A 26,875-nucleotide genomic window follows, 5' to 3' on the forward strand; every position below is an offset into this window, starting at 1 on the left:
TTCAAGCAAATGTTTCAACAGTTTTAGCTGGTGATGGCACTTCAGTTGGGCTCGGATAATACGTAACCTCTGTTGATCGAAGCTCGGTTAATTAAGACTACTGTTTACTGTATTATTAATGGAGCATTTGTTTAGATGCTGCTGTGTTTTCCTAACGCATTGTGGCTGTTGTTCGCAGTTTGTCCCGAGGGCTACTACGGGGACCACTGTATGACACCGTGCGAATGTCCTAACGAAAACTTTGTGTGCCACCCGGCGGAGGGCTGCATCTGTCGGCACGGCTTCACAGGTGGGTGTAGTGTGCAGCTGCGTCGTGTTCTCTGTCTTGTCAGTTGTCGCTTGTGCGATTACACTAATAACTGTCCGATACAATGATCAGTGCATTTGAAGCAACTGCGAAAATTTTTTATAATGAAATGGTACTTAAGTTTTGTTTAGTCTGGTTGCAGTTTAATAATGTTTAGTCACAATTAGTATGATCCAATAATAATTTTTTGATTAGATTGTTATACCACTCCAAACAATTAAGATTATTTATGCTGACTTTACTTTCTTTGGAAGATAAATAATTTATCCTAGACTTAATGACAAAACACTTTATAGAATAATGTATAATCTCTTTAGTTTATTTTCAGATTTTACATTTTCAAGCATTTTACACCAATTTTCAATAATCTTCTATAATGCAGTAAAAATGCCAGCACAGTTTATCTCCTGTAGTAGAAATACATTTCTTCTTTTTATTCTCGCTTGCATTTTTCACCATTTAGAAACACTGAGAAATAATTCTTACTCTTATAGTTGGGAGATATATTTTTTCTTTTGGCATAGCAATGTCAGGTATGTTTTACATCACAGATGTTGTGTTGTAGTCAGTCCAACAATGTGCTAGTGATTATTAAGAACATTGAGTTTTGGAACAAATATTGAATTTAGAAGGCTGAAAATGACTGTCATTTTTAATGTAGTAATATATTAATTAATTAAAGTCCTACACTGAATTTAAAGGGATATCAACAGAGCAAGATTAAAGAATGTGAATTTGACACTTGTAAAAATATTAATAGACGATTAGCTAGATGAAGATTCGCTGCTTTTAAAATAACTCTAACGTATACTACTACAGGACTGAATCATCATTCTTCAAGTTCATCAGCTTCTGTTCACTGCTATGAAAGACTACAGAAATTAATATTTTGAAGATTTTGTATTGATTGGATATTTCTATGATTGTTTTTTGGTGATGATGTGTTGTTGCTTCAGGTATATATGTGTTTAGTTAGTAATATATTAATATTGAGAAATAGGTTAGTTGTATCCAAAATTCTTCATATTTTCATTGATTTCCGTTAAAGTTTGTATAAATTTCTAATTTAAATTCAACTTTGATTTAACTTTGTATATTGCACAACTATTCCTGATAAACTTAGTATTTTCCCTCAGAAGTACTGACAAATTTTGTTTAATTAGTCTTAGTGCTATTTTAAATGAGCTAGTTTTGTTTACTGAGGTTAATTATTGTTTGACAAATTAATTTTTTTTTTTAATTTTTGTATTATTTAATTATCAACCATTTATTTTGGTTACAATTAACTAAATAAGTTGTGAATTGCTTAACATTTAATTATTTTTCTTGATATATTTTACTATTAATATTGTATTATTCATTTGGAAGATTTCGGTAGATACAACTAAATTAATTTGGCTCTCATTTCAGTTAAGTGATTATATTGCCTGAACAGTAATTTTAGATCAGTAATGTTTTACCTTACCGGGCATTTTGGTTATTGATACATAGTGATGCACCGATTATACTTTGCCGATTACGATTACCGATTACCGATTATTACACTAATATTTGCAATTACCGATTACGATTACCGATTATCAGTTTTTGCGTAAAGTTGAAATAAAAAACAAAGTCTTTTACTAAATATTCCTAATTGAACACCTTTTTATTGAAATATTGTAATCAGATTTTTATGTATTACTGCACTAGGATATGTAGTTGTACATATAATAATTATTTTTCTTTAAAATGCACACAAAGAAAACTCTCTAAATTTTTTTACACACCTAAACTTGTAAAATAACTAAAATATAATGTAGCTTGAGAGTCCACTGTTGGTTGGAAGAGTTTAGATATTCAAATTTTTATTCAAAAACACTAGCATATTGAGGTTTTCTGGAATCAGCCTATTTCTTCTATCTGTCAAAATAGTTCCAGCAGTGGAGAATAACCTCTCTGATGCCACAGAGCCAGATGGTAAGCTAAACTACAATGTGTTTACGTTAATGGCCATTGTCTACGAAAAAAAAAACTGCAGTATTATATATTCATGACTTACTATTGCAATGTTGCCAACTTCAATTCTGATCGTCACTTTTGCAAACATTATGGTTGCAATTTGGTATTTTAATTTAGTAACTCCCGTTAATGACTAACAAATAAAAACTTAATTTAAAAAAATGCCAAATAATCACCATTTCAGTTTATTAATTACTAATTAGCATCACGTGAGCCTACTTTTCTCAGTCCTTTGAGAAAGGGAATTATGTAGCGGCGGTGGAATGTGAACCGATGGCGGTATTGTGTATTTGTGCGTGTTGTCCGTTCCAACCTCACGCATCGTTTCTCCGATACCATGTCCAATTTTTTTTTTCAGACTTACATTTACTAATATAAGTAACATATGCCATATTGTGAATTGTGACAGCTTTAAAAATGCATTTATTTTCTTAACTAAATATTTTGTGTGAATAAATCACATGTGTGATTTGGCTGTGGCCATGGTAAATATTGTGAAAATAATACCATTCACGATGTTAACTTAACAGGATAAATTGTACAGTAAGTAAATGAATTGAAAGGGGTAAATACTGTAAATAGTAATATGGGGCAGTTATGTATGTATGAGCACAATTCACGAAACAAGCAAATATTATTAGGCGAGTGTATCTATGTACACTCCGAGATGTTGACATTCCCTACCTTCCACGGTAATCTTCGTTAAGAGATTTCAGCTGTTTGTAGTTTCAATTCAAGAACTTATTAAGGTTTAAACTTTAAATGTATTTTCTTTTCTTTCAAGTCGTATGGGTTTCAGCAACAAATTTTAGAATAATCGGCAATCGGTTATAACCTAACCTGGTAATCTCCGATTACGATTAATCGGCATTGGGTCAATAATCGCAGTTTCCGATTAACCGGCGGCATAATCGGTGAATCACTATGATACACGTACAGAAAGATACCTCATAGTTATTAAAGTGTAGTTTAAATTTCAATGATATGATATATATACCTAGTATATTAAAAATAAAAAAAAATTTCAGTATGAAATCACTTTAGTGTGTCTCGTCCTTAGTTTGCAGTGTCTCTCTTTCTGATGCATGATTTCTGCTATTAACATTGTCCTTGTTTCAGTGTGTTCTGTCATCTATTGCCAGATATACCATAAACAAACGTTTTAGACACAACTTTGTAATTTAATGAAATTTTCTTTTAAATTGTATCTGAAATATTGAATTTTTTAAATGGAAAATTTGTAATAAGAATTTTAGAATTACATTTTCCTATGAATTTCTTTAAAAGAATCATCTGATAATATTTTTATTTTTTATTTCTAAGGAGTTCTAATAGAAAGATGCCATCTTGGTCTCAAATGTTTTCCAACAATTTTTTATATCATTTAATATTAAAAATTTTGCTCTTTTGAGGATTGCACATAATTTTATGGCATGCTTTGTTATTAATAGTCACTGACTGCTACAAATAGTCCCTCATGTAAAGTAATAATTAGTGTTAAGCATGAAATTATTATTTATTTTTTTGTAAGAATGACTAAAATTGTACTAATACTGTCAATATACACTAATTTATGGTCTTAGAAAAATTAACAAATACGAAAATTAAAAAAAAAAAAAATTGTGTGCGTGTAGTACACTCACGGCAAAAGTGAAATTTCTTGCTTTTTAGGTATAGATAGAGAGAAATTATTTTCATTTTCGATCAAGCTATCCGCATTAATATTAATTATTAACTCAATAACTCTTTTCCACATGAATAAATAAATAGTATATTCTTTAAATTAAATAAAAGGAATAAGGCAGCGTCAATCGTCAGCTGTTACAAAAACTGAGGAGCAGACAAACAAAACCACCGTTACGAGAATTCCGTAGCATCACTGCTGCATCATTTCTCTCTCTCCCCTGCCGTCTCCCCATTCCAGCCGTTACAACTAACATACAGCAAGCTCCGCCACGTACCTATCCCCTCTCTTCCTTGCCGTATTTCCATTTGACCGCTAGTACATGTGTTGGAGTGGCGTTGCTTCTGATGCACTCTCCTCTACTACCAGTTCCTAGCTATTCCCCTCATGCAATCAGAATTTTCGTAATGCTCGAAAATTGTTGCCCTCTCAGCAAAGCAGTTTCACTGTCAGAAAAATTAAAACTTAGTAGAATTAAGAAACCAAGATGGTATTCAGAATAAGTCGTGTTACCACAAACCGGCAACAGCACCGCACTGCGAACAAGGCGCGAGACGGGCTGTGGATGGGACGGTCGCTGTCGGCAGGGGAGAAGTGCGACGTGCAGCTGTTTGCGAGCAACGTGCAGGAGAAGGAGGAGCACCACTACGGCAGCGTGGCGGCGGGCGTGGTGGTAGCCCTGGTGCTGGTGTGCATCATCGTCGCGCTGCTGCTGTACTACCGGCGCCGCGTGGCCAGCCTCAAGTCTGTGATTGCGAGCGTGGAGTACCATGCCGACCCCCAGTCCCAGCCAGGTGCGAGCTCCCTCTCCCGGCCCCCTTTCACCTGTTGGTCGCTAGTAATCAAGAATTTCAAGAGTGATATGTAGAGACCGGAAAAAGTCGCGAATTCATTTCGCGGCAGGCTAAAATACAAATAGTTGTAACTCGGTGCTGCCTATGCCGTTGGCTCACAACTCACCTGGATGACTCTTGGGCCAGTGAGAAACGCCCAACCAAAGCTTTATACGAATCACAGGCTGCAACGTTGGGTCGTCTCACAAGACAGCAGCCAATGAGTGGGTGACATTCGACCGAGTTTACGTAGAACTATGGAATTCATCCTAGAGGTCATTGAACCCGCGAATTTTTCCTGTCCCTAGTGATATGACATACATAGGTAGTTCAAGAATTTCACTTGTAAACGTTCTTTAGTTAGTAAAAGTATTATCTGTGTTATACTGTGTTAAAAAGAAAATTTGTATATTAGGGAAAAATGAAAAAAAGCAATGTTTAATCATTTCTAAAATGTGTCATTACTAGGGACCACAATAATTCAAAGATTCATTTTGTGATAGGTTAAAATTTAAAACAAAATTATTTGTCTTTAAGCTGCATTTCCTATTGGCTCACTGTTCACTAGGATGTCTCTGGACCAATGAGAAACCCTAAACCAAATCACAGGCAAAATAGTTGAGATGATTCACAAGTCAGCAGCCAATGACCTGGCATTATTTGCCTGAGGATACAGCGGAAGAAGTTTGTAGTTAATCCTGAAGGTCATTGAAATGTAAATTGTTCCGGTTCCTAGCCATTAATAATTAATTTTGACTCTGCAACTCTGTGATAATCACTTGATGAGCAGAAGTCACTTGTCTTTGTAAATGACTAACCAACTGTACTTGGCAGAGTATTCAATCACGTTTCGCTGCTTCAACATGTTTCGAATGAATCTGAAATCTTTCCACATTGTCAGGCAAAGTCTGGAAATTCTTGATCAACTTTTGATGGGAATCATTTTTTAAATATGCCTGGGTACTAATTGCATGTGTCCTTACAAGTTATTAAATCCTTGAGCTTGTGTTTTTTAAAAATTAATTTTAATATTACAATTTATTGTTTAAAATTAAAATTGTAAATCATTTTTAATTTTACAAATAACTTACGTAATATGTAAGAACTCTTGATTCCACCTTTGAAAATACTTGGAAGTTGGAACAAATCTGGGGGGGAAAAAAATAGAATGGCATGACTTACACTAGCTTTAGATTTACTTGCAGTGAAGTAAGTGTACAACCAGTCCTTGCAACTTGATGTGCTTATTTTTTGTTTGTCTTCTCTGCCACATAGGTTTGGGTATTAAGTTTTACAAAGTTACAATATTTACCTTAGAATAAAACTATTCCTTAAGGTCAAAGTTTAAACATTGATGTGGTAAAATAAAGTCACACTTTTGAGGTTCATCTCCATATATATTTTATTTTCTAAAAGTAAAAAAATGTAATGTTGTTTAGAAATTGAGATTTATTTTAGTTAAAAAATGTCATACTCCCGTAACTGATAAGCCCCATCGAGCTGACAGACGTGAGAGTCCTAAGTATCCTCGCTAGCTCCTTCGGGGTTCCTGCAGATGGAAAAACTGGTAGACAGGGAAAACGCAAGGAATTGAAGATGTGTCTTCCTGTGGAAAAACAGGGAAATTGCAAATATTTAAGTACAAAACAAACAGCATGAGTAATTTCTCATATTAAGCAGTATCTTAATAATCATTATCTTATAACCGAATGTATTTTAATCATAAATTTATTTGCTGTTAGTTATACGTACAGTTTCAAACTTTGATCAAACAAATTCATTTGCTATATTTATCAGACTGGTAGTGTCTGTTATGTAGTGCTGATCAAAATAAAAACTGTTCTCATTTGATTGTATATTAATATATTATGCAGGAAAACATTTTATGTTGTCAAATTTCCATAATATGTTTGATAAGATTTTTTTAATTTTTTTTTATTTCAATATACTTATTATGTATATTAAAAGATAGATTGATGAGGCAGGGGAAACAATGTTGTATGGGACTGGAAAAACTTGGAAAACTCAGGGAAATCAGCTAAAGTAAGCATTCTTGAATTGTAACATCACGGGGGCCTATTTGAATGACCTTACCTTTGACATTGACCTTGACCCAGGCAGAAATTTTTGGAGATAACAAATTAAAATAAATAAAAATTACAATACATTTTCTGTAAGCTTGTAAACTTTTACTTTGTTCAGCAAGTATAGAGGTCTAGCACCAGCCAGAATGTGTTTGTAATTTATTTTTTACTTTTTATTTTTTTGTTATTCACTGACCTTGATTTAAGAAAAAGCGCATTTGTTTTCTCAGTGTGTTCCTAATTATTAATATCAATATTTTGTTGGTTTTCTCCATGTGCTCCTGATTATCCCTGCCAATATTTTGCTTGTTTCTCCAAGTTATACTGGATACTCATGGCGACGCTTTGCTGTTGGTTTGCTTTGTGCTCCTGGTTATTTCTGGCGAGGCATCTGCTGATGTTATCCGAGAGCTTCCGGTTTATTTCTGAGAAATCTATCTTACATAAAAAAAAATTATTTAATTAATGATAATTGGTGTTATACTCAAAGTTGCATTTAATTAGCAATCGGCAAACGGACGCACTGCGTGGAGGGCGGGCTGAGGCTGCCGGTGTGATGTGGGGATGTGTGACGTGTGGGAATGTCTGCCGGCAGACCGCCACCACTTCGACAACCCGGTGTACTCGTACCAGGCGCCCCGCGTCGACGACGGGGACAGCCTTCTGCTCAACAACGTGCACAAGATCCGCAACGACCTGGGCGCCAAGAACAACAACGTGGACTGGTGAGGCCTCCCCCGACCCCCTGTTCTTCCAGCCACTCAACAACTGTTGGACAATGTCACTAAAACTTCAATATCTGTGTTAAATCTGTCTGCTAAAAGTTTGGATCATTCTCCTTTTAAAGTTGGAGGGAAAAAAATTAGTAGATGCTAAAGTTGTGTGAAATATAGAAGTGTGAAAATGATTTTTTTTTTCATAAACAACACAACAGTTTTCCACCAATTAAACAGTACGTCAGTATTTTGTGTGCTCTGAATCGGGCTAGTTTGTAAATATTACACGGCTGAGTGGTTCTAAAATCTGTGTAGAGTAAGGAAAACTAGAAACTATCAATCTCTGTGCTTTGAGTATAATAATTTTCGGGAAGCCTTCTTTTCACAGACGAGAGAGCCAAAACCCGAAGTTCCCCGAAGTTCATGTTTTTTTCCCGTATCTTTTATGTAGCTATCCTAACCAAATCAACCGTCCACAATGTTTTAAAGTATTTATAATGTAGCTAACCTAACCTAATTTACCATTAGTATCCTTTTATCAACACCGCCATATTTATTTACAATGAACAAAAAAAAAACGAAGATGCACGATCGGGCGTTTGGCTCTCTCGTCTGTGAAAAGGATTCCCATAATTTTCGCACCTCTGCAGGTCTATTGTTGTACAAAGCGAAAGATAATTTGATAAGAAACTGATGTATGAGACTACAACTTGTTTGATTCCATATACACCCACAACTTTTATCAGGAGGTGCTGTTTGTTTTTTTTTTAAATTTAATTTTGTTTGGTTTGGAAACATTGAAGGATTGTGTTGTAGGGGCAAGCTTGGAGCCTGTGGTGGAGAGGACGATGACAACCTCAGCTCTAAAGGTACGGCGCTGTCAGAGTTTAGTGAGCCGTTAGTGTTTCAGTTTGCTTGTGCGTGGATCCAGGTTCATTGCCACGTGAGCGCGATGCATCCCAGAGGTTATTGTATCTTTGACTCAAAAATTAACACCACAAAATATCAAAAGTATTATTGTTTTTGAACTAGGACCTAGAAGCACAGAGGATCCAGGCTGGAAGTGGTGTGTTAGGGTTTCGGTTTCTGTTCTCCAATAAATAAAATTATTTTGGTAACAAAAACTTAGTGTTACCATTTAATTTTTGTCTTGAAGGTGTTTGCAAGCTCAATTTTTTTAAATCAGCTTAGTATAATTTAAAGTAGTGATCGGTAGGGCTAGCTTACTCTTCCCCTCCAGTGCAGTGGCCGGTGATAGCAGTAAGACACCCAGGCTTTTAGCTAACTTGCTTTCAGATAAGAAAAAATAATGGGTGCTAGGGGGGGGGGGGGGGGGGTTAGAACCCATAAAACACCCCCCTGTCTACGCCCCTGGATACAGATAAAAATGATACTGATCGAATTACAGATAAATTTCTTTAAATGAACCGATACAAAATAATCACAGTGCATGGCACCAGAAATGCAATATTTGTAAGTAATATGCTTGTAACTTAATAAAATTCTTTATTTATAGGATTTTTGGAAGATGAAAAAAAAAGTATTTTATTGCATAAAATTTTTGCATTGCCGAATACACATATGCCTTTGACTAATTAGTGATTAACAAGCAAAACATAGACATATAGCCTTATATTACAGAAAAAGTGGATTAAAATATGCATACAAAACTATAAACAAGTAAATAGAAATTTGGGAGACATTTGAATTTAAATGGATGAAATTGTACTTTCTTCATGTCTATAGGTTTTTTTTAAGTATGTATCGGTTGGAAATTATTATATTGGAAATGCAGAAAATTGGGACTATCAGCCGATACTGATACTAAAACAATTAACATTGGCCCATCACTAATTTAAAGAAATATTTCCAGTTATCTATTATTTAGCAAAGTGATATGGCTATCAGGGGCAGAGAAACTAAATATTTGCCTCTCAATCCAATATTAATAGTAAGCAGACTATGAATAATTAGTTTCATCCCACCTTTGGTTGGAATATTTTTTTCACAAGCGAAGGTGGGGTCAAGGTTCACTCGCATTCAGGAGGAACGAGTTTGAGTCTCAGTTCGACTATCCTGATTTTGATTTCCGCAGTTTCCTGTGATCACTCAGACAAATGTTGGGTCAGTTCTTCCAAATAGGCCTTTGCCAGTCCTTTACCAATATCCTTGTCTGTTTTCTCTGGTGTTTGTGAGTCTAGAGACAAGATTTTATGGTTGTATTTAAAGGCAATTTGGTTTAAAAACCAAAAATTTCTGTTTCATCATTTTTACTTTTATAAATAATTTTTATTCATAAAGATAACTTATTATTCAACAAATGTGACAGTAATATATGTTTTTATTGGTAGCATATATATTTCACCAAAGTAATGCTATTTTGTTGACTGATAAATGCTGCACTTTTACAATAAAATATTCTATTCTGTAATAATAATGTCATGGTCAGAATTAATCTGAATTAAAAATTGACGGTGTTGTCTTCTTCTCACCGATGTCTCTCTTGGGTGGAGAGCCAGGTATCGGGTGGAGAAGGTCCAAGCTGCTGGTCTGGCGGCAGGATTCACACTCGGCTGGTATGCAGGCGAATAGCTAGTGGGGTGAGGGATGGAGCTAGGCTATACATTGAAGAATACTGTCGGTATTTTCACGGAACTTTTATTGACCTGAATTGTAGAAACAGTTCAATTTGTTACCTGCATCGGCTTTTACAACATACACTGAATTGAAACACACGGTACACCCTATCGTCCAGAAATGGGAGGGGGAAGGGAGACAAATTCCCTAGGCCGAGATAGGTCCTCGGCTGGCCTAACCGCGAAGGAGGGGTGCGAGCAGCAGAAAACGGATAGCCAGTAGTTCTGCTGCTCCCCCTATGATCGTCCTATGGCCAGTGGGCGGAATCCAGCCACACTGGCCGTCGGGCCGATCAACTGACTCTCAGGTGGATGACCTCGCCTTTATATAGGGAGAAATGCGCGGGAACGAAGAAATGAAGGGAGGGGCGAACTGACTCCTCTTTGGAAGGGATGAGATGCGCGCGCATGAATCTCGCTGAAATTTCCCTGCCCTGGTGGTGGAAGTATAAACTAGATATTAATAATTAAAATGAAAAGATAAACGTGGCATAAATAATTATATGTAAATACATATATATTCAATCCTATGTATTAAAAAGTATTTAAACTTTCTTTCACAACTTAATTAGTTAAATTTATACTATTATAAAATATAAATACAGTTGGTAGATCGCCGTTCACAAGATGGCGTCACAATGTACATGTTTAGCTGTGGCAAGAGAAAAATATACATTGTTTACATAACTCGTCCATATTTACAATTATATTCTGCAGGACATTAATATGTGTGGTTATAGCGACGTAAAAAATAAAGGGCTAAGATGGTTGGTTGCTTTAATGAATTATTCTATTGTTCGTTGCTTTGTTTATAACCTACGACGTCGCACATATTCGTCGCCGCATATTACGTGAGTAGGCCTATTGCCGAAATACATTTTTCCCTGAATTGCTTCTGAACTTATTAAAACTTGTTTTTGGGTTTAATTATCACGTAAAGTAACGTGATATTTAATATAGGGAGGGCGGGCACGCGTCAATTTCCCCCCTAGTGGCGAGCGTTACTTTACGGGAGAAGAAGCTAGTACATCTTGGAGGAACACTTTACACATAGATAACTGTCAGTCTCTGTTTTGTACGAGTCTCTGGGTTATCTTTTCGGATATGGCTTCTTCAGCTTTCTGGAAGTCCTGATTGGGGACAGCTGCCGGTGGTCTCCTGGGAACGCCTATTGGGACAGCTGCCGGTGGTCTCCTGGGAACGCCTATTGGGACTGCTGCCGCTGGTTGTAGGATTCGGCCATTGATAAGGCCGTTGGTTTGGTGTCCGCCAAACCGTCTCTCGGTACCGTCCTGGTAGGTCCTTGGGGTCTCCTTTGCAGCTCCGTCACGGCATCTGGCGACGTTGTGGAGGCTGGTAGAGGCCTGGTAGAGGCCTGGTTGGGTCCTTCCCACTTTGGTGCGAATCCGGCGCAGAAGTGGTTAGGCTTATTGCTGAGTGGATGGGTCTTGACTAGTACCCTTTGTCCTTCAGCAATCTGGTGGTTGGGCGGATTCTTCGGTGTAGGATACTTGCGGGCTAGTTACCCTAGTTGAGCCTTTTGTGCGAATCTCTCTGATGGCAGCTTGTAGACAGATCTCTTCGCTGAAGGGCGGTATGTGGGGTTGGAACTCCACTTCATTCTCCAGGTTGCTGGATCTATCGTCTCAAGTTAAATTCGTTGGTGCTGGTTCCGATTGCTTCATTGTGCCTACGCCGCAGTGTGAAGAGGATTTCTCCCAGGTAGCGATCCCAGTGGCGATGATTGGCCGTGGTAAGCAACCTGAGCCCTTTCTTCAATTCCTGATTACGGCACTCTGTAGGGTTTTCCTGGGGATGGTAAACTGGAGTGGCCCAGGTTTCTATTTCCCATTTGGCGCAAGTGTTGACCCATAGTTTGCTAGTGAATTGCACCCCATTGTCCGTAAGTATGCTTTTGGGGTATCCCCATCGAGGGAACACTTCATCTTGGAGTTTCTTTAAGATAGAAGATGAATCAGCTTTAGCGAGGGGAAAGGCTTCGACCCATCGTGAGAAAAGGTCTGTGACGACGAGAAGGAAGCACTTACCAGTCGTGCTTCTGGGGTAAGGTCCCATCAGGTCTAGGGCTAATTGGTTCCATGGTGTTGTTGGGTGCCTCGGTGTTCCTGTAGGGTGTTGTGTAGCACTTGCTTTGGTTGCTGCACACATGTGGCATTGGCGGACATGTTCTCGTATGTCCCGGGTCATTCCTCTCCAGGAGTATCTTCTCTGGATTTCTCGAATTGTTTCTTGGGTGCCAGGGTGTCCTGCCAATGGGTGATCATGGAAGTGTTGGCAGATGGATACTCGTAGGGATTGTGGTACCCATATTTTCCATTCGGTGTTTTGGTTGGGGTGGTACCATATTATCCCTTGGTCCTCTTTCCAGGTGGATGGACAAGTTTCTATTAATTGATGAACCTCGGGGTCCTTCTGTTGCTCAGCCATTAGTCTCTCCAAACTATTATCATGCTTGATAATTTGGAGATGGTGGTGAGGTGGTCGGCGCAGTGGTGAAGGTGATGGAGGCAAAGTCTCCTCCCAATTGTGCAGTGGGACTGTCTCATATTTATGAGCGGGTTGTCGGGACAGTGCATCGGGTAGATCATTTTCTCGTCCCGGACAATGCTCTATAGTGAATTGGAACTCTTGCAGTAGTAGCGCCCATCGGGACAGTTTGGTTTTCTTGACCTTGGCAGAGTTTAACCATGTAAGGGCTTGGTTGTCTGTCCTCAGTACAAAAGGGCGGTCTTCCAAGTAGTACCTGTATTTGCATACAGCCCAAACAATTCCCAAGCATTCTTGTTCATAGATGTTATATTTCTGTTCAGCTTTGGTCATCAAGGTACTGGAGTAACTGATGATTCTTTTTTGTTTCTGAGGTCCTTCTTGGTAAAGGACTGCTCCAAGTCCCCTCTGGCTGGCATCTGTTTGAAGTATTAGAGGTGTTTCCGGTGTTGGCCGGTGTAGCTGGGTTGGTTGCTTGAACTTTTCTTTCAGCTGCTGGAATGCCTCCTGGTGATGGGGCGTCCACTTCCAGCGCTGGTTTTTGGAGAGCAGGGTGGTCAGAGTTCCCATGTTGGGAGCTACATTGGGGATGTATTCCCTCAACCAGTTGCATAGGCCTAGGAAGCGTCGAAGCTGCTTCCGGTTTCCAGGTACGGGTGCTTCTTGAATTGCCTGGATTTGTTCTGGTCGTGCTTGATTTCCCTGAGGTGTGATAAGGTGTCCCAGGTACTCGATAGTTTCTTGCCCAAAGCGACATTTCGGTAAGCGGGCGGTAAGTCTATGGATTGCCAGGCGTTCCAGTACCAGATGTAGGTGCCTTTGGTGTTCTTCCCAATCGCGAGAGTATATGATGATATCATCGAGGTAGGCTATGCAGAATTTACCTATGTATCCGGCAAGGATAGTGGTGTTCATCATTCTTTGGTAGGTTGCTGGTGCATTTTTCAACCCAAAGGGCATGACACGAAATTGCAACTGTTCTCCGTCAGGCGTGGTGAAGGCGGTGAGGTGCCTGGCGTCTTCATGAACTGGAATCTGCCAGTAACCGCTTTGCATGTCGAGGGTAGAGAAGATTTTTGCTTGTCCCAGATCTTTGAGGGTATGCTGGACGTGAATGGTTGGAGGTGCGACCATCTGGGTGATTTTATTGAGGCGAGAGTAGTCTACACAAAATCGCAGCTCCCCACCTTTCTTAGGAACTAGCACGATTCGAGAGTTGTAGGCAGAGTTGGTGGGTTCTATTATTCCTTGCCTCTTCATCTCCTCGACTTGCTCTCGTATGATTTGCTGTTTCTGTACAGATGGTAGGCTTGGCCGATCGTAAACTGGTGTTGGGCTGTTGAGGTGAATCTGATGTTCTGTTGAGGTGGTTTGCTGGAGCCGCTCTCTGACTTTGAATACCTTAATGTGAGTGTTGATAAGACTCAAGAGTTGAGGTACTTGGTCTGGTTTTAACTGGTGTGTTACTTCGCCCACTGTCAGGGGTTGGAGGGGAGCCGGGTCTTGCGGTGTTTCCCAGTTGATGGCATATCTCTTTGTGTTCCCAAGGTAGATTCTCCTTTCAAGATAGTCCAGGATGCAATGTTGTTCCAGTAGCCAGGGTTGTCCTAGGATGATGGGTTCTTCAAGGTCTCTGGCTAGGAAGAATTTCACTTCACTGGTCCCAGCTGCTGTGGTTAGTGGTATCTGGACGACTCCTTGGATTGGTAGATATGTGCCTTTTCGTGCTAGGCCTACCCGTCCTTGTGGTGGTGAGTAGATCTGCTGAATATCAGGTGGTAGTAAGGTTGGGTTGATGAAATTTGCTGTCGCAGCTGTATCCAATGTGGCCATAGCTTCGTGGGTTCCTACTTGAACTAATATTCGTGGTGGATAGTAGGCTAGGTTTTCTACCTGTTCTTCCTTTAAACTGAGGGCCTGAGGTTTTGTGCCGGGGGTGGTGGCCCGTTGAACTTCCCGGCGCTCCTGTTTCCCTGTAGTTTAGCAAACTCGGTGGTTTCTGGTCGCTGCCATTGTTGTGGCGCTGTCTTGGCGTTGATTCTCTGGTGATAAATAGGGCAGTCTCGATGTAGGTGGCGTTTGGGGCAGTACCAGCATTGGGGTAGTTCCGTTTTATTGGGTGGGATTGCTGGCTTGGATTCCCTGGGTTTGCCTTCTGTATAACAGGGTCCTCGATTGCCATGGTTGCGATGGGTCGCCTTGTGATCGTTTTCGATCTCCTTAGCTCTCTCGATGAGCTCCTCTAGGTTCTGTGCCTTGGGTATCTGAAGGAATGATCGTATTGGGGCATCCATAAGTCCTAGGATAGTGCTGATACAGGCTTCTTCCGTCCCATGTGGAAACACTCTTTTGTATATTTGAGCCTTCCTTCTGACGAATGTTTCGACATCTATGTCTGGGGTCTGGCGGATACTGTATAGGTCCTGGGTAAGCTGGGTTACCACATCAGGTCCAGAGAACTGCCTCTGAAGTCGTGTCCTGAATTGCTGCCAGGTAGTGATGAATTCTCCATACTTGTCCCACCATTGGCTGGCTGGTCCATGGAGTTGTCGCCGAGCTTTCTGTGTCCAGTGTCCTGGTGGTAAGTGATTTGCTTGAAATTCGTTCTCACATTCGGTCAGGAATATTTGTGGATCTTCATGTGGTTTCCCGTGAAACTCTGGAAGTGCGAGATGTTCAGGTCCACCCCATTGTGTCCGTGATGGTTCTGGGGGTCTGTGATCCTGGCGAGAGGCTGCGTGGACCATTCGGCATGGAGGGCAGCGATAGGTCATACCTTCCAGGCTGTGGATGGTGTCTGGCCATCCCAAACATAAGTTGTGGAACAGCTGTTGGCAGTAATCACACTGAATTCGGTAGCGGCCTTGCCCAGGGCATTGGTCCAGGCTGCAGCAGGATTGTCTCTGCTGGCATGCGGGGCATCGATACTCTAGTCCGGCGTGATCTCGGGGCTCGTCTGGCCATCCCAGACAAGAGTGATGGAACAGGAGTCCACAGTGAGCACAGCTGATCTGGTGGATTCCGGTGCCAGGGCAGTCTTCAACAGCGCAGAGTCGATGGGCTGCGTCTGCCGTCGTTGGGTATGTACAGGTAGGTGAGTTGTTGGGCGCCAGGAGGGGAGGCTGTTCCCCTCCGCTGTCTGGGTCTGCTTCTCGAGGATCCATGGTGGTAGGAAGGTCAGGAGCACTTGACTGCTTGCTGCTGTTCCCGGTGTGGGCCATGGTGGTAGCTGACTAGTCCGTCTGGTAGAGCTTGCAATGGGTCATCACGGGTATTGTAGAACAATCAACGGGCCCCGCGTTGGTGCGCCAAACTTGACGGAGTTGGGAGGTGTTCCGTCTCTTCTTCTCTCACCGATGTCACTCTTGGGTGAGAGACTGGTATCGGGTGGAGAAGGTCCAAGCTGCTGGTCTGGCGGCAGGATTCACACTCGGCTGGTATGCAGGCGAATAGCTAGTGGGGTGAGGGATGGAGCTAGGCTATACATTGAAGAATACTGTCGGTATTTTCACGGAACTTTTATTGACCTGAATTGTAGAAACAGTTCAATTTGTTACCTGCATCGGCTTTTACAACATACACTGAATTGAAACACACGGTACACCCTATCGTCCAGAAAGGGGAGGGGGAAGGGAGACAAATTCCCTAGGCCGAGATAGGTCCTCGGCTGGCCTAACCGCGAAGGAGGGGTGCGAGCAGCAGAAAACGGATAGCCAGTAGTTCTGCTGCTCCCCCTATGATCGTCCTATGGCCAGTGGGCGGAATCCAGCCACACTGGCCGTCGGGCCGATCAACTGACTCTCAGGTGGATGACCTCGCCTTTATATAGGGAGAAATGCGCGGGAACGAAGAAATGAAGGGAGGGGCGAACTGACTCCTCTTTGGAAGGGATGAGATGCGCGCGCATGAATCTCGCTGAAATTTCCCTGCCCTGGTGGTGGAAGTATAAACTAGATATTAATAATTAAAATGAAAAGATAAACGTGGCATAAATAATTATATGTAAATACATATATATTCAATCCTATGTATTAAAAAGTATTTAAACTTTCTTTCACAACTTAATTAGTTAAATTTATACTATTATAAAATATAAATACAGTTGGTAGATCGCCGTTCACAAGATGGCGTCACAATGTACATGTTTAGCTGTGGCAAGAGAAAAATATACATTGTTTACATAACTCGTCCATATTTACAATTATATTCTGCAGGACATTAATATGTGTGGTTATAGCGACGTAAAAAATAAAGGGCTAAGATGGTTGGTTGCTTTAATGAATTATTCTATTGTTCGTTGCTTTGTTTATAACCTACGACGTCGCACATATTCGTCGCCGCATATTACGTGAGTAGGCCTATTGCCGAAATACATTTTTCCCTGAATTGCTTCTGAACTTATTAAAACTTGTTTTTGGGTTTAATTATCACGTAAAGTAACGTGATATTTAATATAGGGAGGGCGGGCACGCGTCAAAATAAATTGTCAATTTTTTTTTGTGTTTGATAAATTTACCAATAACAACACTGTAAAAATGAATTAATAATAAGTGGAGAAAATTTTTTATGGTTTTATTTTTTGAAACACAGTATGTCATAGTTATTGTTTTTATTTCAAATATAGTCTTTATTCATAAAGAAGGTGTATTACGTATTCAACTTTATAATTGGACTGAAATATTTCTTGATGCTTATTTCACCAAAATAGACTCATTTCAACTGATAAATTATGAAAATGTACAGTAAAATAATTTGTAATAAAAATGTTTAAGACAGAAATACTCAGAAACACCAAAAATTAGAAAAATTTGTGTGTGTTTAAAAAATATTTCTATAATTAATGTAAAACATGTTACTTATAAATTCTGGAACAAATTTCATTCTGAATAAATTATATTATTTGAATTTATTATAGTAAAATGTTACATTTTTGTAATTTGAGTAAAGTTCAGTCAAATTTTTGACAAATTTCATGATTTTAATTCTATTCGTTGCTAAATAATATACTAACTTGCATTTTTGTGGTGCATGGTGCATCGACACGCTTTTTGGTTTCATTACAATTCACCAAATAATCTTGTCCGTAATAATGACCTCTGGAGTGAGGGCCGTGCGTGTCGGGAGCGGAGTTGTGAGTCGCGGTTGGTCGGCAGGCGTGAACGACCTGGACTACGAGCACCCGGCATCCTTGAAGAACCGCAACGCGGACGCGGGCAACCCTAACCTCAACGTGTACCACAGCATCGATGACCTGGATGACAAGAAGGTGGAGCATCTCTACGACGAGATCAAGCAGAAGGAGGGCCAAGGCAAGCACCTGGGTTGCAAATCCTCTCTTGTGTCGCTTGTTGCAGAGATCCCTCCGTCGCCTGTACCACCACCGCGGCACACGCTGTGTTCATTGCAGAAACCTTTATCTTTGTGCAACGGGGATGAGTTCACAGGAATCAATAAATCATATGCAACAACATTGAATCAAACTTGAGTTGTTCGTGCAACTGCTTTCCTCGATTCTTTATAACGAAGCTGGTTTTATAATGATCTAATCTTTCTTTACATTGGCATATGCAACATGTTTAAACTGCTGGAAGACGTCAGTTACTCCCCACCCCCCATCCCCCTTTTTTTCACTTGGTCACTCGAGTGCCTCCACACCAACTGCCCGTCTCTATTAGCGAGTGAAGTTGCAGTGAACATTTAGTAGCAGAGTCTCGTCTGCTGGAAAATTAAATTTTGCTTCTTTTCTCCCCTACAAATGTACTGCCAATCCCCACAGCACTTGCTCACAATTGGATTCTTTTCCTCCTGTGCTCGCCGTTCGTCGGCCCGCCTTGTTGCCTCTCGGAACTCGTCGCCACGACTCATGTCGTCCTCTGCCTGTCTTGACTGCGTGCACTCCAGACTCCTGCGAGAGCCTGTCAGACACTGATTCGACTGAAGTGAAAGTCTATTGCTCACTGCTTACTTCTCATTTATGGCTCACTGTTATGGCAGGTTATTTGCTCTCGACCATCCGTTTCCAGTGAGTTCCCTCGTTTACAAAACATCTTGCTGCAGCATTGTGGGGCCGGCACGACTAGGAAAAGACTGCGGGATTGTCGCAGGCAGTTCCGCATTCAGTTTTGATTCCTGTAACTCAGTTGGCACTGCAGGGACAGCTGTTAGGATGTGTCGAGGGGGGTCAGAGTAGATTATTGTGTACTTCCGGTACAATAAACAGCGTTACTGTGATAATTCTCAGCTTGTCTTTTATCGACTCTCAACCTTGTGCGTGCTCTGATAGGGAACCCTGCCTCATTAAGACCTACGAATGAAAGGCAAAGTGATCTCGGCATCCTCGCTACTCTGGCTGCCTTGTGGTGAGGTAGCCACAGGGACCCCAACAAGCATCTCAACCCTGCTGCTCCCTTTCTCATGAGGGGCAAGCATCTGGGAATGCATCTTAAGGCTTTTCAAAAGAGATGTGTTTTGAAGTGAAATGAATTTGTTGTGGATTAATGTATTTGTTAAATTAATGTTGGCAAAATAATGAGGTATTTTGGTATTACAGTATTTACTGTCATAAATGCAACTCCCCAACTTTTCAATTATGAGTTTATGAAAAATAATTCATGAGGTGAAAATCACAATTCACACAGAAATTAAAAATTATTTAAATTAGTAAATTTACACAATATTTAATAGCAGATTTATGGTGCTTTTTCTGTCCACAGAGTGATTTATTGGCCTTTTTTGAAACAGCACGCGCAAATTAAAAGTAAAAAAAGGGCAGAAATTATGTATAAGGAAAAGAGTTTGAAGGGTGTAGTTCATAAGCTGTTGATCAGAGAGCAAAGAATGCTCTTATATATGGTTGGCGTCAGGAAGGATGAGAGGAAGGGAGGGTGCCTTGGCTAGCAGTCGCTTTCCAGTGTGTATCATGTCTCATGTCACACCTTCCTGCCGGCAAGGTTTAGAAAGCTGTAAACAAGAGCAGACTAAAGTCACACAAGTGACACAGTTCACAGGCAGATCATGTAGTTTTTGAACTGACTGGCGGTTCAGTATGCAGTAATTACCAGCGGTCTGAAGTGCTTATGTGATGCACTTACGAGGCAGAGCGTGTGGTTTTTCAACTAAGCTGTTCCCGCTGTAAATTAACATCTTCCAGTCGCAAGATACAAGTTTTCGATTATGATGCGACGCTTACTTTTAGGTTTAGCAGTTTTGGTAAAAACCATCACATTATATTCAGTTAAAAATAAGGTACATAATTCAGTTTTAAAATATGTGTGTGAATTCAAATCAATGGTTTTAGCATTTTATTTAAACAACTAGGTGTACATATAATTTATTTATTTAATTTGTGCACGTAAAAAAAATTGGGACCAGAATGAAAGCATGTATGTAGCCTTTTCACAGTTACATTAAACTTAAGTAAGATAACACAGTAATGTACACACACATAATAAGTTGTAATGATTACTAAATTTAGACCTTTCAGGGAAGTTCTGCAATGATACAAGCATTATTGATATGAAATGTTTGCGTGGACGGAGTTGGGCTGACCGGAGCTGTGTGACGCGTGGCGTTGCAGAAGTGGAGTACGACCACTTGGACTACAGCCGACCCGCCAGCTCGTGGAAGCCCCACTACCAGCGCATGGCCAACGGCATCTCGCCCAACAAGAACACGTCGCCAGGCGGCAGCAGCGACGCGTAGACCGACCTCTCCGCCGCTGGGCGCCATCACGCCGACACGCTGCAATTGCAAAACTGTGATAGAAGTGATTGCACTTCGCTCTGTGGTCAGGTCGGGCTTCAACAGTTGGTGGCCACGCGCAAACGTTTTTCCCTTCGTGTGCAGTGCGCGGGTTTCCCGTGATGTCACTCTGGGTGGCGAGACGAGCCGTACGTTGGCTTGACTTTGAGGGCTTTCCCATGCAAGGCTGACTGTATTATCATTTCGGAAGGCATATACTTTACACGTGGAACATTTTTAATGTTTTAGTTTAAGTAGGGACTTAATTTTAACCTTGAATTGCCTCTTGGTGAATTTTGTTTATAGTCCTCAGGCTCCATAAGTTTATTAATTCTGTAGTAACTTTATTCTATAAAGTGGCATCATGAATTGTGTTCAAACGAGCAACGAAATTGTGTGGTTTTTTTTTTTTGTACTTGTAAAGAGGGAATTTATTATTGAGAGTATGATTAAATGTTACTGTATGATGCAAGACTTTTATGCTGTTCGAGTTTAACGAGACTGAATATAAACTCTGTTACTAGATATATTATATTTTAAATAAAATTGTAATGAATTTGTTTTTAGACATTCAAACATTAGACCTGTTTTAATTTCTTTGTAGAGATATTATGGTATTGTAGTTATTTAGGAAGGAAAATGTTAGACAATAAAATTGTAATGGAAATTTTTTAAGGCAATTAGGGAATTGATTAACGTTCTGGAAATCTATTACATTACTGTTATACTTTTGGTTTACTTTATACATTGTTAGCAGGATAAGTACATATAATTTTTAAAGAGAACTTTGTTCTGCACGTACATTAATTAATTTTCTAATTCGGTTAGAATAATAGTGGAAATGCTTCACACACTGACCAGTTATCTAATACTTAATTAAAAATGCAGGATGTTTAACATTCCTTGTAGTAGTTGGATAAACATTTTAACTATATTGTAGCATAATAGTGTACAGTAAAACCTCATTTATAGTCTATCTATAGTGTATCTAAAATCTGCCATGAGAGCACTTTGTTCCTCCGGAAACTCCAGACTGCCTGCAACAGAGGTATATTTAGATGCCCCTTCATATAAGATCTTTTTAGTGAATACATTAATATGATTCCATTGTAAACTAAATAAATAACTACCTATGTGGCATATCAGTTCCCAGCCAGTATAACAAGAGCACACTGCAGCAGCAGTCATTTGTCAGGCTGGTAACAGAGGGCAGTCTGCACTTGGGGGACTAGCGAACATTAAGGTGGTCCTTCATCGAGGTCTTACTGTAGCAGGATTGGTGCATTTCACAAGCATCGCACAAGCATGTCGGTGCTGTGACGTCAAATGCTGGCGCATGATACCCAGTGGAAACTGAAACTTTGGTTTAACTCCGACAGTTTCAGTTGACTGTCAAGTTAGGTTCCAAGAACCTGTTGGAGTGACTACTTTGGTTATGTATCACCTGTGTTAAGATTGTTAGCAATGAAATATCTCATGTACAAAGTGAACAGGACGGAAAATAAAAGTATATATTCTCTTATGATCGTACAAATTATTTTGTGTAAATGTAATGATTATCACAAGAGCTTGTTATAGTGTTGGTTGCTGTTTGTGAAAATTATGTTACGTGCTGCACGAAATACTGTGTGTATGCATGGTTCAGACCTTAATTTTCCTTTCAGTTTTAAGTCTTAAATATTAATTAATAAATAAAGCTGTACTTCTGCCAGGCATTTTGTAGCCAGACCAGAATTTCAACTCGGAATTCTGCCAAACATGAGTCTTAGTGTTCAAACACTAGGCCAACAAGTTTAAAACTTTTTTTAAAGGAAAAGTCACATTGAAAGTGTAGTGAAATTGTATTTTCTTACCTTTTCTACATGATATCTTGAATTCTGCAGTTCTATAATAATAAAATAATCATTAACTTTCCACTGGTGAGACTTGTCTCTTTTCACAAACATGTTTTTCCAACCTAATTTTTACCAAGACAGAAATATTTTGTCTAATTTTCATTACCAAGTACACACTAAGTTAATGCACTGTGGCTTCTTGCAGTGAAGTAGAAGAATATTTTAAGTGGATAAAAAAAATTGTCTCTAAGTAGATAAAGACACCTAGGAATTAAATCGCACTGCAGAAGAGCTCAGGTGCAAAAAAAATAAGCATAAACTAAGATGTAACTTCGTGCTACAATGCATTTTGAACATCTAACATGTGGTTATCTTTTTTTGTAGAAATGTAGAGGGGAAAACAAACTAAGCCCGCCAGATGATCTGTACTAGCTATAGAAGAGAGGGGCCAGCGTAGAAGGAAGAAGCACGTTGTGTCGCGACAGTGTGTGGACTGATTTGCCTTAAGGCGGGTGGCAGCACAAGAAGTGTTACCGGAGTATTTCACACCACCAAGCTAGCTGATTGTATATGAATTAATTTTTAAATTCAATTTTTTATCATGCTGGAGTGCATAAATTAATAGTTCTTAGTTAGTAAAAAAAATATCTCAAATCCATTTTCATGTTGATTCGTTCATTTTTATGGGATGTAAGAATTCTTAGAAATTGAAAGAGGGTAATATGATACGTGCCAGATCTTATAAGAATGCTGGATCAACGAGCGCCCACTGTGCTGTAACTCCTTGTGAATTAAGGTGGGGTCTCGCATGCTTCATTGATTTCCTTCATTTTCTTTTCATTACTATCAGTTAAAAGTTATTTCTGTAAACTTAACACCATATATCTCTTGGATATGCGAGTCAAAAATATTTAAAAATATATTTACTAAGTGCACATGTTTTGCAGCAATCATATAACACTATGTATATCTGTTGAGAATGTTTATGACAGAAGAACAAATGCAAGAAAGATTCACAGAAATAGCCCTTAGCTAATTGAAATGACGAGAAAATGAAACAAAATCAACATAAAGTCTGAGAACCCACTTAAGTGTTTGAGGAAATAGTGCAGTTGGGTGGTTTGGATAAGTAAACAAATAAAGAGCATAAATTAATAGATAATAGATTAAGCATACTATCTTTAAGACACTGACCCTTGCAAGATGCAAGTACATACTGTATTTACCTACTTCTGTTAAATAAAGAATAATTAAATAGTAAAAAAGTGATTGTGATACTCGTACTCTCATATTTAACTTTGGAGTTTCCCTGCTATATTGGACGTGAAAGTATTTTAAGAACTGACAGTTATTACTAAGTGAATTGCATAAACATACTCATTACAGCTATACCATACTGAAACTACATAACAGGAAACTTTTCTTTTGGATTGATTGGAAATCAATACCACCATTTCACACTAGAAATATTTATTTACAAACACATAACACTACATGAACATTTTAACAAATATTAATTATTAAAAATCTTAAAATACAATGGGGATAAAAGCCATGTTAAGTACTTGTGCCAAAACAAACATACATCATTGTGACATTTGACTAGAAAATGTACAAGCTTATAACCACTTTCACATTTAACATTTATTTTTTTCATCGACAAACAATTACTGCATGGTTACGATATCCAGTGATGCAGCGCATGCATGGTTGCTACAGAAATAGAATCTTAGAATTCCCTGACTTTTCCCTGTTTTCCAGAAATTTAAGAGAAAAATTCCCTGACTTTCTTATGAAGCACATACCATAAATATTAACGTGCATATGATTAAATGTAATGTAAAAATTTCAACATGAGGTAAAATAAAGTTTTTTATTGTGTTATTTTGACGGCAGAATTGCGAATGTGTTTTTTTCCTTCGACATGGCTGCTGAGAGCTCTTCGGCCCATATTGCTGAGTTGAATACTTTTGTAGCACAAAGTGCAGTACGCAGAATTTATGTTTTTAGCAGAGGGTTTGATATGCTGAATCTGTGACTCCTTGAGCCAATTCTCCTTAAAAGTAGTTTTCTTCGACATCTCTAAGCTAAAAAGAAGTACATACCTATTAATATTTTCAGGTTAGGTTAAAAAAAATATTTTTTGTGAATTCTTAAAAAATATTACTACACAAATACCAAAACTATTACAAATTCACACCTAGCAATATAACGGGCCTACTTAAATAATTACAATAGCAGCATTACAACATGCAATACTCTTACATTCTTACAATTTTAACTAATGATTCTGGGGAAAAAAATGTTCAGTTATGCATATTTTTTATACACAATGTAAGTGTCACGCAACAGAACTCACGGATTATAACCGTTGAAAAAAAAAAAAATAAAAAAAAATGTTAGAAAAAATGCAAAAACATAACCGCACACAAAAGCCACGTGTTTTCATATCAGCTTGGTAGTTTTCAAAATGAGAATTGGTATTGCTTCTATATCAAAATGCACTTTATTTTCTTATGAACACATCAAAAAGTAACTTCACCTGAAACAACACCTTTAAATTCACGTAATAAGCTTTGTACTCATCTTATTCCACGTGAAAATAGCCTTCAAAAGATAAACGATGCCATGCCCGTTCTGTAGTTCACTGCATGGAACGGAACAAAACACAAAGTCTCAAGGGCAAATTAAAAAGGATCAAAACACGAACAAATGAAGGCCGGGTTCGCTAGTGAACAAACGAGTGCCTGGATTGGCCAGAAGTTATGATGGGTGGTTGTAACAGCCTATTGCAACGGACAATCGTAGACCAAGTAAAAAAAAAGTTGCAGTTGCCGTGTGCCTTAAGCAGCAGCCTTTTAGCGGAGTCGTTCGGAAGCGGTACGAGCGCATCAAAACAAAGCTTTGTTTGAATTATAAGCAACTTTAAAATTTCCAGAATTCGTAGAATTTTCCCTGACATTTCCCGGAATTCCCTGACCATTTTAATTTCCCTGACATTTCCCGGTTTTCTAGTCCTGTAGCAACCATGGCATGGCAATTCTTAATTACATGCGGTGGGATCAAGACGACAGTTGTGGTGCTTCAAATATGTTTAATGACCTGACCATTTGATTACTTTTGATACAGTCATAAAACCATGTTGTTGTTTCACTGAACCTCTGATTGCACAAATGATGGGGAGTTGGGAAAGTGAGACACAACCTTTAATTTTATGTCACTAAACTAGATTTAGAAAAAAATATATATAAATGGAGTTGGTGGCAATTTTTGATTTTCCATACAGTTAAACTGGTCATTAATTCTGAAGTAATGATCAAAAATTAAAAGGTTTTCTCAATAAAAAATTTCTTAAATTTAGATCTATCACAAACATGTGCGCCAAGAAGCAAGGGGCCGTCACCACACTACGTGTGTTGGTTGGCATACCTGGGTATCTGCTCATCCTGACAGCACCACTGCTAACACACACTATATTATTTAGCTGATGTGCAGAAGTACTCACAGGAAACAGCCAGTACTAAATCACAACTGACTAAGTTCGCAGTTTTAGGTACTTGCCAATCTCCAAGCCAATATTTTATTTAGAAGATTAAAAAAACGGAAGTTATAGCGTTATAGGGGTAAATGCATTTTAACAAATACACAACTGCATTAGATGTCCAGCCAGCCAACAGAATGTTTTTGGAGACATTGCTTATGAAGAACAGCTACACAAAATTCAGATTTAAGAAAGTTAATATTTTTTTAAATAAACATAAAATTACATAACAAAAAAAATTAAAGATTAAAGAAAAGTGTATGGGTACATAGTATGCCAAATCAAAATTTTAAACAATAAAAACTTTTATGATCTTTCAAGAATAAGACTCGTAGGTTTCAAGTACTACATGAATGAACTTTAATGCATCAAAATATCATGCGGAAGATCTCAGCGCATGCACAATTATGAATAGACAAAATTCACACACTCCCTTACACTCGAGTGCAAAATTATTTCCAATGAATATGCATTAAAATGAAACTATATGTAAACCACATTTTGAGAATTAAAAGTTACTTTTGTGGTATGGAGAAAACATCTACAAAACTGGATATAATCATATTTCTTATATGTTACATGAGAACAATGACAAATTTCCTCACAGGAATGATCAATATAATCCACTGCAAATACAGTAACTAACATTTGGTAGTGGTTCTTTGGCATTAATAACAACAGCTCTTATCTTTACAACTCCAGAAAACTACAAGTCAAGATTAATTGGTTTCCTCACTGTCTATTTCTCCACAGTTCACAGTGTCTCATGCACATATTCAGACGCAGGAGGGGGGGGGGGGTCCGCCCTCCCTTCCGGAATAAAAAAAACTATGCAAAAACAGAATTAGAAAATAACAGCAATTTAGCTACATAAGGTTTTGGAAATAATAAAGTAATTTTTAGTGGGCACCAATAGTGCATTTCCTGCATATTACAGTCCTCATACACGGAAACAACAGGAATTGTGTTTCCAAATAAGTCTGTATTTCA

The 26,875-nt window shown here is 38.9% G+C and overlaps 1 protein-coding gene across 4 annotated transcripts in view; it reads left to right on the forward strand.

Annotated features, from left to right (window-relative positions):
* The window catches only part of LOC134528423 (protein draper), a 143,155-nt gene extending 121,124 nt beyond the window's left edge, over positions 1-22,031 (forward strand). For 2 of the 4 annotated variants that reach the window (XM_063362025.1, XM_063362023.1), the window contains exons 16-21: positions 179-289; positions 4,580-4,786; positions 7,505-7,634; positions 8,442-8,494; positions 17,923-18,078; positions 20,346-22,031. In XM_063362025.1, coding sequence (XP_063218095.1) covers positions 179-289; positions 4,580-4,786; positions 7,505-7,634; positions 8,442-8,494; positions 17,923-18,078; positions 20,346-20,470 — 782 coding nt within the window. In that variant the 3' untranslated portion in view covers positions 20,471-22,031. Of the gene's footprint in view, positions 1-178; positions 290-4,579; positions 4,787-7,504; positions 7,635-8,441; positions 8,495-17,922; positions 20,309-20,345 lie in introns of those variants that run through there. The other 2 variants (XM_063362027.1, XM_063362026.1) reach the window with 2 other exon arrangements.
* The last annotated feature ends 4,844 nt before the right edge of the window (positions 22,032-26,875 follow it).

This window comes from Bacillus rossius, chromosome 1 (genome assembly GCF_032445375.1).
Source record: "Bacillus rossius redtenbacheri isolate Brsri chromosome 1, Brsri_v3, whole genome shotgun sequence".
In the NCBI taxonomy this organism is placed as follows: Eukaryota; Metazoa; Arthropoda; class Insecta; order Phasmatodea; family Bacillidae; genus Bacillus; species Bacillus rossius.